The 14,565-nt window shown below is 45.2% G+C and overlaps 4 protein-coding genes across 4 annotated transcripts; 2 read left to right on the plus strand and 2 right to left on the minus strand.

Annotated features, from left to right (window-relative positions):
* Window positions 1-679: 679 nt before the first annotated feature.
* Window positions 680-6,167, plus strand: N7469_010752 (uncharacterized protein; the record flags this gene model as incomplete). The annotated part of the gene is made up of 4 exons (XM_056649657.1): window positions 680-1,165; window positions 1,224-3,155; window positions 3,208-5,169; window positions 6,138-6,167. The coding sequence occupies 4 exons, from the start codon at window positions 680-682 to the stop codon at window positions 6,165-6,167; spliced, it is 4,410 nt and encodes a 1,469-aa protein (XP_056496788.1).
* Window positions 6,168-7,547: 1,380 nt separating this feature from the next.
* N7469_010753 (sulfotransferase family protein) lies at window positions 7,548-8,327 on the minus strand (the record flags this gene model as incomplete). The annotated part of the gene is made up of 1 exon (XM_056649658.1): window positions 7,548-8,327. One exon carries the CDS (start codon window positions 8,325-8,327, stop codon window positions 7,548-7,550), a length of 780 nt encoding a protein of 259 aa, XP_056496789.1.
* Window positions 8,328-9,371: 1,044 nt separating this feature from the next.
* Window positions 9,372-11,301, minus strand: pbs2 (mitogen-activated protein kinase kinase PBS2; the record flags this gene model as incomplete). The annotated part of the gene is made up of 2 exons (XM_056649659.1): window positions 9,372-9,761; window positions 9,820-11,301. The coding sequence occupies 2 exons, from the start codon at window positions 11,299-11,301 to the stop codon at window positions 9,372-9,374; spliced, it is 1,872 nt and encodes a 623-aa protein (XP_056496790.1).
* A 1,273-nt stretch (window positions 11,302-12,574) lies between these two features.
* Window positions 12,575-13,540, plus strand: N7469_010755 (TMEM53 family protein; the record flags this gene model as incomplete). Its single annotated transcript, XM_056649660.1, has 1 exon — window positions 12,575-13,540. One exon carries the CDS (start codon window positions 12,575-12,577, stop codon window positions 13,538-13,540), a length of 966 nt encoding a protein of 321 aa, XP_056496791.1.
* Window positions 13,541-14,565: the final 1,025 nt, after the last annotated feature.

A 14,565-nucleotide genomic window follows, 5' to 3' on the forward strand; every position in this document is an offset into this window, starting at 1 on the left:
ATGGAGTATTAGCGGGAGCATCGGTATAACCTTATCTATCCTATTGATTTCTAGGATTGGGATCCGGTGGTATGACTTTGGATGAGATTTCTTACAGTATGATATGTGCTTGTACCTTTTGCTTTGCAGATCACACCTTAGATGGCAAGATATTAAATCAATATAATCTAGATGGTGTCTCTACGGTATTTCCGGAAATCGGTGTCACCAGCTATATATACTCTTTCATTTTGTTTCTCTCGAAACCTGATGCCAAGAAGGGCTAAACTATTTCTGGAATAGTCCTAAATACCTTCTAGACCTTGTGTCGTAGAATACTGAAATAGTGTCATACCAAGACAGTGACTACTGACTTTAGTCCCCGAGACTCTATTCACATGAAAAAGGGGAGGTAATAAGCTCAGTCTGGTTAGGATGGCTCACGCTGTCCCCAAGGGGAGTTGGTGGGTGTTCAGAGACCCCTCCCTCCCGTCTTTCCAATTCTATAGCAAAGATGGCTATGACTAGTGGACAACAAGCTTGCATGTCTTGTCATTTAAAAACGTGGGTCTGTTAGGGAAAGGTGGAAGAAGAAATCTACCCCTCTACCCCTCCCCAGCCTGATTTACTCGGAATAGCGTCTCCTTTCTTCCAACCAAGCACAGGATATCCATCACCGGAAAAAGCCCCTTGACGAAAGATGCCCAAACGTCTAAAAACCTTGTTATCTTCATTTCACAGGTCCAAGGAGATTGGAAGAGCGGAAATCCAGATCAATCAAGCAGAAGACCAAAAAGACACCCCGAATATCGCTAAACCGCCGACTTACAGCCAGCCAGCAATCCAGCCACTCCAGTCACTCGAAACCTTCCAGCCGAAAGACCTGTGGCAAACTGCCTATGACCAGCTCGATGAGAAGGAGCAGCCAGTTTTCTTACACACACAATACTCTCCCGACTCAAAGGATAAGAAAGCTGGATTGAGAATGCAGATCGAGGAGATCATTCAGGTGACAGAAAGAAAATACGAGGCATACCAGCAAAAGTCAGACAAGACACTTCGGGAAGCTTCGCGGAAGATCATCGATGCGTTACTTTCTTATAGGGAAATAATTAGTACGGTTGCTGGACTTGATCCCACGCAACATGCAGCTAGTGCTTGGGCGATCGTGTCACTTGGTTTGAAAGTATTTATTGCGAGAAATTAAAACGCGTTAGTTGGCTATTGTCTGACTGGTCTCTTAGATCACCCAAAACCACCATGACGCGCGAAATGCATTGTTCGAATCATCGGAGTATCTTGCTGATGTCATTACACAATGCGCCTTCATTGAACACAGGTTGTATCCTACAAGCGATTCAGATATTCGAGGTCATGTGGAAGCCGCAATGATCAAACTTTATATGGCTATTTTGCGCTACTCGGGACAAATTCGGGATGCCCAACAGTCTCGCATCGGAAGAAATCTCTCGGATTGTTTCACTGCCATCACTGGGCATCCACTTACAGAGCTTAAGATCTCTGTCGAAAAAGAAAGAGATAATTTGCGCCGGTGGATCGAGCTTCGTGGATATCTGCACCATGAAAAGGAGGCCGAAAACATCCTTCTCAAAATCGATGAGCTTGGCGAATCCCTAAAGCTTCTTCTTGAACAGTCTAGCCTGACGCATCTGCACGTTGTGGAAGGAGCATTGTATGACTGTCATGTTCATGAACATGAAGACTTTTGCCTACCAGGAACTAGAACCGACCTTCTTTCTCGTATCATGATTTGGGCGACATCCAATGATAAATTCGTTTTTTGGTTGAATGGGATGGCGGGGACCGGGAAGTCTACCATTGCACGCACAGTGGCACAAGGGTTCAAAGAACGAGGAGTGCTTGGCGCCAGCTTTTTTTTCAAGCGGGGTGAAGCCGATCGTGGTACTGCAACTTACTTGATAACCAGTATCGTGGGACAGTTGGTACATAGACACAGGCAACTGGTACCTGAAGTCTTGAAAGCCATGAAGGCGGATCCGAGGATTACATCGAAGTTTATGAGGGATCAATTTGACCAGCTTCTCTATCGACCACTTTCGAAACTGCAACCGGACCAATCTACCACGATTGTGATTGTTATTGACGCCTTGGACGAATGTGATGGGGATGACAATATAAAACTCATACTGCATCTTTTGTTCAAATTACAAGAAATTCGCTCGGTGCGCTTGAGAGTAGTCTTGACAAGCAGACCTGAACTTCCGATCCGTCTGGGTTTTCTGAAGGAAGACAACTATCAGGATATGGTTCTCCATGAACTTCCTGCCCCAGTAATCGAACACGATATCCGTCTGTTTCTAGAATACAAGCTCTCGGCAATACAACGCGAACACTCGCTTCCTTCTGATTGGCCTGGGAATAAAAGAATTGAGCAACTGGTGCAGATGGCTCTACCTTTGTTCATCTTTGCGGCCACTCTTTGCCGCTTTATTGGGGATGAGTACTGGCTTCCGGAGGAGCGTCTTACAGCCGTTCTTCAAAATGATGCAACAACATCGACATCCGACATGGATAGGACATATCTACCAGTGCTGAACCAACTCCTTGCCGCGAAAAATAAGAAGGAATTTGAGCAACTCTTACAGGAGTTCCAGAATATCATCGGCACGATTGTTCTCTTGGACACCCCTCTTTCAGTTGTTAGTCTTTCGCAATTGACAGGGGTACCTGAGAATAAGATTGTCAATCGATTGAAGAGATTTCATTCGGTGCTTAGTATACCAGCGGATCTCGACGCACCGGTTCGCATTCTGCATCTTTCATTTCGGGACTTTTTAATTCATACAGAAGGTGACTTTCGTATAAATGAGAAGGATACACATCGACAGATAGCACTAAACTGTCTGCGTGTCATAGACACCCGGCTCAGGCACAATATCTGTGATCTAGCAAGTTACGGAATACAGTGCCAGGATATCGACCCTCAGATCATCCAGCAGCGCCTCCCTGCTGATTTGCAATACTCCTGCTATTATTGGGTACATCACCTGAAGCAGAGCCAAGGTAGTATCTCTGGATCTGAAATTCTTTCTTTTCTTCAAAAGCGATTCCTTCATTGGTTGGAGGCACTAGCTTTAATGGGAAAAATATCCGAGGCTGCAGGAATGATAAAGACATTAGAGTCAAGTATATGGGTAAGTCTCGAAAGACATATGGATAGATAACAGCTGATAGATATCACCGAAGGAATATAATCCTGCTCTTTCGGGGTTTTTATATGATGCAAGAAGATTTACTCTGCAAAATGCTTATACGGCTAGTATTGCTCCATTACAACTCTACTGTTCCGGGCTAGCGTTTGCGCCAGCACAAAGTGTCATCAAAGGGACATTTCTCGGCGAAATTCCAAAATATATACGGCCACTACCAGCGGTGATGGATGCCTGGAGCACAACTCTACAGACATTAGAGGGCCATTCAGGTAACCTAAATTCAGTAGCCTTCTCTCCCGATGGACTCACCTTGGCATCGTGCTCGAGCGATAGCACCATCAAGCTCTGGGATACTGCAACCGGCACGCAGCAACAGACGCTAGAGGGCCATACAGATACGGTTTTCTCAGTGGTCTTTTCTCCAGATGGACTTACTTTGGCATCGGGCTCGAATGATCTTACTATCAAGCTCTGGGATGCAGTGACTGGCACGCAGCGCCAGACACTAGAGGGCTATTTAGGCTCAGTTGTGTCAGTGGCGTTCTCTCCTGATGGACTTACTCTGGCATCAGGCTCCTTTGATAATACTATCAAACTATGGGATATAGCGACCGGCATACAGCGGCAGACGCTAGAGGGTCATTCAGATGCAGTTAACTCAGTGGCCTTCTCTCCAGATGGATTTATTCTGGCATCATGCTCCTACGATAAATCTATTAAACTTTGGGAGATGACAACCAGCATACAGCTATTTACACTAGAGGGCCATTCTAATATAGTTACTTCAGTGGCCTTCTCTCCTAATGGACTTACTCTAGCATCAGGATCATACTCTATTATCAAGCTCTGGGATACAGCGACCGGCATACAACTGCAAACGCTAGAGTGCCATTCAGATTGGATTGATTCAGTGATCTTCTCTTCTGATGGACTGACTCTAGTATCAGGCTCAAGTGATAGTACTATTAAGATCTGGAATATAGCAACCGGCACACAACTGCAAACACTAGAGGGCCATTCTAATAGGGTCACTTCAGTGACCTTCTCTCCTGATGGATTCACTCTGGCATCAGCCTCTCATGATAGCACTATCAAAATCTGGGATACAATAGCCGGCACACAGCGCCAGGCACTAGAGGACCATTCGGATAGAGTTAATTCAGTGGTATTCTCTCCTGATGGATTTACCCTGGCATCAGCCTCCCACGATAGAAATATCAAACTCTGGGATGCAGCAACCGGCACACAGCGCCAGACACTAGAGGGTCATTCGGATTGGGTTATTTCAGTGGTCTTCTCTCTAGACGGTCAGACCCTGGCATCAGGCTCCGTTGATAGGACTATTAAGCTCTGGGATATAGCAACTGGCACACAGCGTCAGACACTAGAGGGCCATTCAGATTCAGTTACTTCAGTGGTCTTTTCTCCAGATGGACTTACCCTAGTATCAGGCTCAGGTGATAGCACTATCAAGCTCTGGAATACAGTGACTGGCACACAGTATCAGACACTAGAGGGCCATTCAGATTCAGTTACTTCAGTGGTCTTCTCTCCAGATGGATTTATCTTAGCATCAGGATCATACTCTATTATCAAGCTCTGGGATACAGCGACCGGCACACAACTGCGAACACTAGAGGGCCATTCAGGTTTCATTTTTTCAGTGACCTTCTCTCCAGATGGACTCATTCTGGCATCGGGCTCGAGCGATCACACTATCAAACTCTGGGATACAGTGACTGGCACGCAACGTCAGACGCTAGAGGGCCATTCAGATTGGATTGAATCAGTGGCCTTCGCTCCAGATGGACTTACCCTAGTATCAAGCTCACGTGATAGAACTATCAAGCTCTGGGATATAGTGACTGGCACACAGTATCAGACACTAGAGGGCCATTCAGATTCGGTTAACTCAGCGGCCTTCTCTCCAGATAGCCCCAAGCCATCTCTCGAACTAGCTTCTGCCAATTCTCAGATGTCATTATCGAGTAATTGGGTTAGTTTGAGAGGTGAGAACTTACTGTGGCTGTCTCCTGAGTATCGTTCATTTGTATGCCAGGCTGTCAACGATACCAAAATTGCACTCGGGTACATGAATGGGGGGGGTTTTGATTACAGGATTCTATACACATATACCATAAATCGACCAAAAACCCAGGTGAGGACTGGGAAACTTCACGTGGCGCACATGAGGTTGAAGCTTCTTGTCTTACAGGTAATAAACAGTTTTCCCTCTAATATAATAATCCGGTAATTTACGGTACATCCCCCAAAAGAAATGAGGCTGACACAGCTTCTCCAAAACTAGTTCAATATATCTTGGCATTTAGGATTTGGGGAACAACGAAAGAGTGCAGGGGATGACACTGATTTCCGGAAATACTGTAACATACTGGCGAGGTATGCGGAAATTATTGGAATTAATAGTAGAGTTATATATGTTTCTATTACCTATGTCAAAATTACACCGTATTTTATGGTAATGCATCGAAATAGCCTTCTGAATCGCTTAAAACTAAGATATATTATTTCATTTACTATGAAAAGCCTATATTAGTATACTAAAGTAGAAATAAACTATGGTTGTTGAGATATAAAGTGGTAGTTTATTGTATTTACTATTTGTTTCGAGATGCGTAGCTCGACTGTGTGCGCAGCTCGGCCGTGGATTATGTTATAGTTAGTCGATTCTAGATACAAGATATTGTGCGAGGAAGCAAACAAAAAGCAGGACTAATAACTTCTGCGGGATCAGAGGCTTCTGCAGGACTACAGTACCAAATATATTATATCTAGAACGACGGAGGTCTCTATCAAAAGTGCTATTCGGTGTCGCTGCTGAATTAATACTCTCAATCACTCTATACAGAGACAGAGTGGCGGAGAATGGATTGAGCATTAAGCTGAGATATATATCCAGGCGAAAAGATGAAGTCAACACGGTATATCTATATACTTTTATAGCTGTCGGCTTGGATGGGAAACGGAATATAGAGGCAATTATTGGCGGTACGATCGGATTATATAAAGGTTGTCAGTCAGTCAGATATTATTCAGATTCAGCAATTGTTGTCTCCCTGTTTGTTCCAGATTCATACAGTACCAAGTATTTAGCACAGGATGCTTTCGCTATAAAAACAAGACGTTAGCACAATCAGATCGCTGGATCAGCCAAATACTGAAATAAGAGTCAATTATATATAACTAGATACTATTGTCGTCACTTCAATAGAAGATACAGAGATTCGAAATTGCGAATCATTTGTGCCCGGACGATCGTGGTTTATTCTTTGTATTGTACCATAGACAATTCGTTAATAAACTTAGTGCTCGATATGGGATCCCTGTCCTGTAACCGCCCCGATACATATACAGAAAATATATCTATACTACTTCCGTGACTTTTTTATATCTTGTTACTATATAGCTTAAATTTCGCAATATCTATTGCAAGATTGCAATAATTTGAACTGATATTACTAAATCCATTCTCACTCAATTCAAGTATAGATCTCCGGTGGTATCTTGCCCGATATTGGCTGGACACAGCTTCTTTCGTATTCTGTACTAGACAAATATCTATATACTCTATCTTCTAACTACAAATTTCCAATATTATATCATAGATAAAGCCGATATCTTGTGCAATTCTGTGTCTAGAGATAATTGTATATATATCTTCTATACAGAAATATCAATAAACTAAATAGCAAATTGATCAGCTGCTTCCAGAAAGTCTACAGTAGTATTCTTTGTACAGTGATAGTTTTCTTCGCATAGCAATATACAAAAGTAGTTTCTTCAATGGTACAAGAAACATATACTTCACTATAAGAGATTAGAAGAACGCTAGAAAATCTTCTGGATTAACGCACTTGTTATAAAGATCTATATCAATAATCTGTATAGAGCTAGTTGCTTTTATATCAGTTATGCCGGTTCCAGGGATACCACATTGTTCTGTAGCGATAGATGCCGGACAATCGATTCTATACAAAATAACATCGGCATTCTGACTCAATATTAGCAAATATAGTACGAGATATTAATAGACATACTTGACCTAAAACACTAGCTCTTAGCTCGTGGCCTTGGAAACCCGGCAGGAGCAAGTTCACACTATCCATTGCCATAAAGAAATGTTTTAACTTGTCAAAAGACAAAATACTGTATTGCCGGAAACTTGGGCATCAGCTTCTCAAAAACCTCTGGATCAAATGCTGACACTGGCTGTTCCTATACATACCTTCTGTTTGACAAATACATAATATCCAAGGTTTCAAGTTTATTGGAAATGTACTGCTGTAGGCCTATCTGATTTCGCATTTATCGGTATTTCCTATGTACAAACCGTCTATCAAAATCCCAACCAATCTAACGACGAACACCATATGCGACAACCGCAGTGGTAAAGGCTAAAATCAAAGCCCATCGAGTGAGACCACGCCGAATATGAAACCTTGCAACTTCCCCTATCGCATCACCATCATTAACATGAGGGAATGGCAAATCCTTCGGAATCTCTTTACCAAGAGCCTCACAAAGCGGCTCCCACCCATCACGCACGTCGAAAAACACCAATCGATCACTGGGAACAACCTCTTTCAACCAAGAAATATGTCGAAAATAAGTCTGGCGAGTAGGAACATCTTCGCCGTATATTCGTACCCACTGATCGCGTAACAGCGTACAGTATGAGATAAAGTGTCGCATTCCAGGCAGTGGTAGGAGAATCCCTTGAATAAACCACATGAGAGTTATCCCACGAACTTGATTCAGACTTTTCTCCCATTTCACCGGATCTCGAACGGTACAGATGACTTTCGCGTTCGGGTATAATTCCATTAACTCGGGGACAAGCTGGCCGCCCGGACAATCGGTGATAGCAGCGTAGCCATTTAATTCGTTTTCCATGAGGTTCAACGCAGTCGATCGATCTGGTTCAGTCCTAGCTAGCCAGTGCCTTAAAATTCGTCCCCATGCTTTGATCTGTGCTGGAGGACCTAGAGTGGTTTGTGTGCCGCCATGCCAGATGGGGCCTTCTAGAAGGATTTCTAGTGCCTTGGTGAGAGATGCTGTCCCCGTACGAGGGAGACCTGCCCCGATCACTTGGAATCGAGTCCCTGGTTCTGGAAGGGAGGCCTTCTGACCCATGGTGAAGGTGCAGGAGAATCTTAATGGCCCCCAGGACTGCTGCACTACTAGCGTTCCACGGAGCAATGCGAAGAAGCCCTGAGGTTGGGTGCATTCCCCCCCCCCTTTTAAGGGGTTACCGCTTCCCTATGACGGAAGTATCAGGTTGTGGACCCCGGGGCCATTTGGAATAGTAGATTCATAATAAATGATCGATAGCTACAGTATCTCCAGAGTAATGATGGTATTAGTCGGTGTAGTTGAAGTTGTGTGAAATAAACGCGGTGATAGTATGTATAGTTAACAAGCTAGTTAATACTAGTAAAGTCATTTTGAATCCCTGTCTTTGCGGTACTTTTGTCAGTCCCACTTTACTAGAAATGGCACTCGGCCAAGCGAAATGCTTCAAACTCGCCATTTTTACTATTCATACGATACATGCAGTAGTCTCAAGCTGACGACTTCACTATGTTGATGGAAGCACTCCTCATTGAATAGTTAATGCGGGCAGTAGTGGATGCAGTACTATGGATGATTTGAATTCGTTTGACTTTGATCTTTACTACAGGCTGTATTGTATGTATGGATAACAATGTTTTCGAATATTCAGCTGTAAAAGTCATGATTGTCTTATTCATATGTGAAACATGAGATGCATTCAAAATATCGTAGGTATAACATGATGTATGATTCAAGAGATGATGCCTCACACAGACGGCTGATTGGAAGTATTTGATATCTAACACCGGATGGGATGTATCCAGACCAGCGTACTCCAAATTCAAGTCACATGGATCCGAAGGAAGATTGTTCCATGTTGATGCTGAAATGAAAAGTTACGGGTTACGGGCGAAATGCTTCCCTTTATCGAGTAAAACGGGGGAAGTTGAATAAAGAAGCAGCTCGGCTGATGAGCGGGCGCATTCTCAAGTGTCAAGGCGAGCAAGCAGCGCCTGCGCCACTTTCCATGTGCTCTGGAGGATTTATAGTGAGACATCCACATTTGGAGGGACCACAAGACAGATTTGCAAATTCTCTTTCTCAATGATGAATAGATGATGAAATTCACTCTGTCGTTGTGAGATCGCTTTTATCCCCTTCTTGCGTAGGGCTGTTCGCCATTTTGTCCAGGGCCACAGCGTGCAGGGCTGGCTTTTCAACATCTTTGAGTAGACCATCTTTGCGACGCTGGAGCTGTTGATGAACCCAATCGGCGACCTCTTTATCCTCCGTCATGGATGCGGGTGGGGCTTGGCCAGGCTCCACGGCCGCCGCTTCAGTTGCATCGGCTTCGGTCGGTGGGCGCATGAGGGGCACCAACCATGCATGACGCAGCAACATGTTGTAGGAGGGTCGGTTCTTGGGGTTCTTGTCAAGGCAAGCTTGCACAAATGCATGAGCCTCCTCTGAGTATCCGGATTCAGGGAGACTTGGAGGCTCGCCATGGACAATTGCCTGATTCATATGAGGTTAGTTCCAGTTCACAAGGTTAGAAAACATCAGGAGGACTCACATGAAGTTGACTGAAGATATTGGTAAAGGTCTCTGGTGGGTACGGGTAGCGTCCCATTGCACACTCGATGACAGAAAGACCCAAACTCCAGATGTCGCTTTGCACACTATATGTTCCTCCGCTGGTCGTACCTGATTGCTGCATTCCACCGCCAGCGATCCGCTCGGGAGCCATATAGCTTTGGCAACCGATATTTGTCTTCGCAATACTAGCAACCAGGTTTCCACTCACACCAAAATCACAGATCTTGATTTGGCCCTTGCCATTGATCAAAATATTCGTAGGCTTGACGTCGCGATGAATAATATTATGTTCGTCCTTGAGCGACTTCAATCCCATTATTGTCGATAGCGTGACCTTGCGCAAGATATTCTCTGGAACACCCCCTTCGTATAGTTTGTCGATTGAGCCTCCATCCATGAACTCGACACACATGTACACAGCTCCTTCCTGGAAGAATGCTCCATAAAAATCGATGATGAACGGAGAAACACAACGATGCAGAATATCCAATTCCATGAGAATCTGAGCAAACTTGCTCTCATCCAGCTCAAGCCTAATCTCCTTCATTGCCATGATGACACCAGACAGATCATCTTGTCGGGCGGCTTCATTATCTTGGCCGAATGGTCGACTAACGATCCCACTCAATCCCACTCCAGGCTTTCGTACATTCGCACGACTATGTCGGACTTTGTAAACCGTACCATAGTTACCCTTCCCGAGCTCGTCCAATCGTTCGACTTCGTCCAGGGAGATCTTGAAGCTATGACCGGAAGAGAACTCCACGCCACCTCCATGCAAGATAGCCTTGTTCTTGAAATTCAATGTTCCAGATTTGGTATCAATAAATTCCGCATATTTGCTAAAGGCCGACTCTCCTCCGCCAGAGCCATTCGATTCTGCGGGTTTGGAATCCTCGCCATTGGTTGACGGTGGAGCGCCACCAGTGACATCTGACAGCTTCAGGCCGGGTTTCTGACGCTTGGCAGCCAGTCCCCCGGGCGGGCCAGGTCTCGGAGATGCCGGGGAGGCATTTGCAGCCGGAACAGAAGGTGAGGAAGACCAATCTTTAATATTTGGACGTGGGGCTGGCATACGTCCCGCCAAGGCACCCCCCGCACCAGCTTCCTGGGACGTTGGTATCGTCCCCGTTGAGGCCGCGTGCGAGAGCGAAGTAGGGGCACCTTGCCTAGAAAGGGAAAATGCCTTCATTTTCGCCATAATATCCTGATTCAGTCCCGATACGCCTTGTGAACTCATTGAGGCTTGGGGACGTGGCGGGGTACCTGCCCCTCGCCGCGCGGCATTAATCTGCCCGATATGCGTCGAAGAGGCGGAGATACCAGATTGGGAGTCACGGGAAGACGTTAGATTAGGCGCGGAAGCAGATGCCGACTGTGTTGCTTGTGAGTTGGAATCGGTTGGACCAACATCAACATCCCCATCGGGGACGGGGGAATGGGTGGGAGACTCGGCCATAATGGCGCGCCGCGGAATAGAGGACTATGGAGGACGCGGAATGCGAACCGACAACAAGGGCCGGTGCAATTGGTGTGAAGGTGCCGTTTTGAAATAAAGCTGCACCGCAAGTCGGCGCTGGGGAAAAAAAAGAAAGCAAAAGCAAAAATAAGAATCGTGGAGTAGAATGAATCTGAGGAAGAGGAGAAGAAAGGAAAAGGTGGAGGAGGAAGAGGAGGGGGGTAAAAGCAAAGCGGAAGAGGGCAGAAAACCAAAAAGTCCCCCCCCCTCCCTCCTCAAAAAAAGATGAAGTCAGACTTCTTTGCGACTTCACAAGAATTCAATCCACCACCAGTTTACTACTGTATGTACTATGTACATAGTATACAGTACACAACAATGTTCCAACCTTGATTTTAGTACCCTATTTGCGTCACTGTTGATTTCCATTCCTCTTTTATTTTTTATTTTTTTGTACATTAATACCCCCTGCCCAATTTTACCCAGTCTGCTCTCTTGATCTCATGGATTCCCAGTTCCCAGTTCTGATCGGGCGGTCATACCGGCCAATCACAAAGTATGCCCGACTCAAAAGCAGGTTTTGACACGGCGGAGTAGCACATTTCATTTACATGCCGTGCGAAAAAAAAAAAAGAACACACCGGAAGAGACCGAGCTGTCACTATTCATTCATGGGACTCCAACTTGCATCTTCGCGGCCCCTCTCTTATCCCTCTCCTCCTTGGTCCAAGGATTACTGTACATGGGAAGTTCTGACCTGGACATCCCGGTTTCTACATATGTAATCATTCAACCCATCCCGAGGCGAGGGATTGACAGCCTGGTGGAACATGATTAGACACTTTCGATTCGCAGGATAAGAACCCTGGGTCTGGACTCGTTGACTTCCAATCTACTCCACTTTCCACCTACCCGGATCCCCAAACAGGGCAAAGTGATAGGAGTGACCAAAGTCGAGCTCGGCCAAAAGGCGGAGGTATTCCTCGGTCGTATCAAACACCTTTTTTTCAGTGGAGTGTGGGCAGGTTCTGCCACCTGAAACCATCGTCGTAGATGTGCCCCCCCTGTGCAATAGACAGTGACTAACATAGCCAGTAGCTAGTTAACTATTAACTGGCTAGTTATTCTAATAACTACAAAAGTACATTGGTATACGTGGATACAGTATATACATCACTGAGGCGAAGTACATGCACGGACCCAACTTCACCCCCGCGGGGATCTGCCCTCATTCTGATGAGCCTCCAGCATCTTCATCGTCAGGTACACCGCCATGGCTTCCTCATTCGAGCCATTGCAGTTGATTGGCGAGGATATTTACTGGTGTGAACCACCGGGAAAGAAATCAGATAATCCTTGTGGATCACCCGCCCCGGCTCTAGTAATTTTGTGTACCTGGGCTGGAGGTGCTACCCCTCGCCGTATCAACAAATATATCGACCAATATCTCAAGGTCTATCCCTCCTCATCTCTTCTTCTGTTGACGACAAATATTCCAAATACTGCATTTCGACCATTTAGATGGATTCGACATCGCCTCAAACCCGCTCGTCTGGCCATCCGTCGGATTTTGACGCCAGCGGTCGGTGACGAGCCCAAAGACAAAGACACAGCCAACCAGCTTGGTGGTATCTTACTTCATATGTTTTCCCATGGAGGGTGCAGTATGGGGGTACAATTATCCCTCGCAATGAGAGAAGAACCCGATATTGGCGAGTCTTTTCGTTCGAGTCTTCGTGGGATCATCTTAGACTGTTCCCCTGGAGATGACGCCTTCGAAAGATCATACCGTGCAGCTCGTCTCTCTTTGCCGCAGACTGCGTTGGTGAACCTTTTTAGTATAACCTTATTATACCCGACTTTATCTGTACTCAACAGACTACAGAATGCTGGAGTCCTGCGTGCAGTACGAGACCTGCGCATTTCCTTGAATGATCCAGACACATTCGGGCCCAATGCAAAACGATTGTATATTTATTCCAAAGAAGATGTCATGGTGGGTTGGGAGGAGGTCCAGTCTCATTTTGAAGAGGCCAAGTCTCAAGGGCATGTCGCCGATCAAGTTGTTTTTGAAACTGGTTCGCATTGTACTCTCATGGTAGAAGATGCAGACCGATATTGGACAGCTATTCAAAGATTCTGGGAGGGTGGAGACATTTCTGATTTGACATTCGATCAGGACCCATCGGGTATTATTTCCATCTCTAGAGACAAACCTCACTTGCGCAGCCGGCTCTGAGCGGGTCGATCTCATTAGTTAGTACATCGGGTTTCTTAATGACGAATTGTGTGTGATCTAAACGTCATGCTGGTAGATCTCAAGGTGGCCAGCGGCAAACTCCTCTGCATTTCACTCTTAAGAACGAATCGAGGCAGTTCAAAAAGTTTTTTGAGAGCTTGTTACTTGGCTTTAAGAAACTGTACATTAACTGGTCTATAAACATATGGCAATGTATATATTCAGCCCAAGGGGCGATGACTTGGGTTATAGTCCTCTTATAGGTCCAGTTCTGTTTCAGATAACGGACAGCTGGAATAGACTTGAGCCGGCTGCGCAAGTGAGGTTTGTCCCTAGAGATGGAAATAATACCCGAAATCGTTTTCACTAGGTAGCTACTAACTAGTGGTACTAGTATAATGTGACAACCCGAGTATTGCTTTTTAGCTCCCGTTTCCTGCAAATATACCTATATTTACCTATAGCATTTGCAGGTACATTCGACTGAAGGATCAATCCAGTTGCCATTAAAAAATTTCGGTGAGTCTATTCCAGCTGTCCGTTATCTGAAACAGAACTGGACCTATAAGAGGACTATAATCCAAGTCATCGCCATACACATTCCTACATATGCAAAGTACGATAAATAGTAGGTTGGTATCCGATAAACTTTCACTGATTCATTTCAGGAAAAGCCGAGATGCAGGTGTGTGGCACAGAGCACTCTGACGTATCCAGTAATATCATGATTAGGCGTTGTGCAAGGGGTCCACGGGATAATCAGTATTTATACATACTTGAATTGCTTGATCAGTGAGCGGTCTTGCCTTGAGGTATGGATGCAACGCACTATTGTGATTTTCTCAGGTGCGCGATTCCACCGCATTCGCGAATAGGTAGTTCTATCTCTATTCCAAAAGTCTAAGCTTGATTATTACTATAACAGTGCAGCCTAGTGATGATAGACAACTAACTCGAGATGATGATCAAAGCCCTGATAGATAATGGAAGCACCAATGTTGTTCTCATATTCTAGTACTATATTT

This window comes from Penicillium citrinum, assembly GCF_028827155.1.
Source record: "Penicillium citrinum strain IBT 23319 chromosome Unknown utg000009l:1.0-4274883.0:1.0-4276374.0, whole genome shotgun sequence".
NCBI lineage: Eukaryota > Fungi > Ascomycota > Eurotiomycetes > Eurotiales > Aspergillaceae > Penicillium > Penicillium citrinum.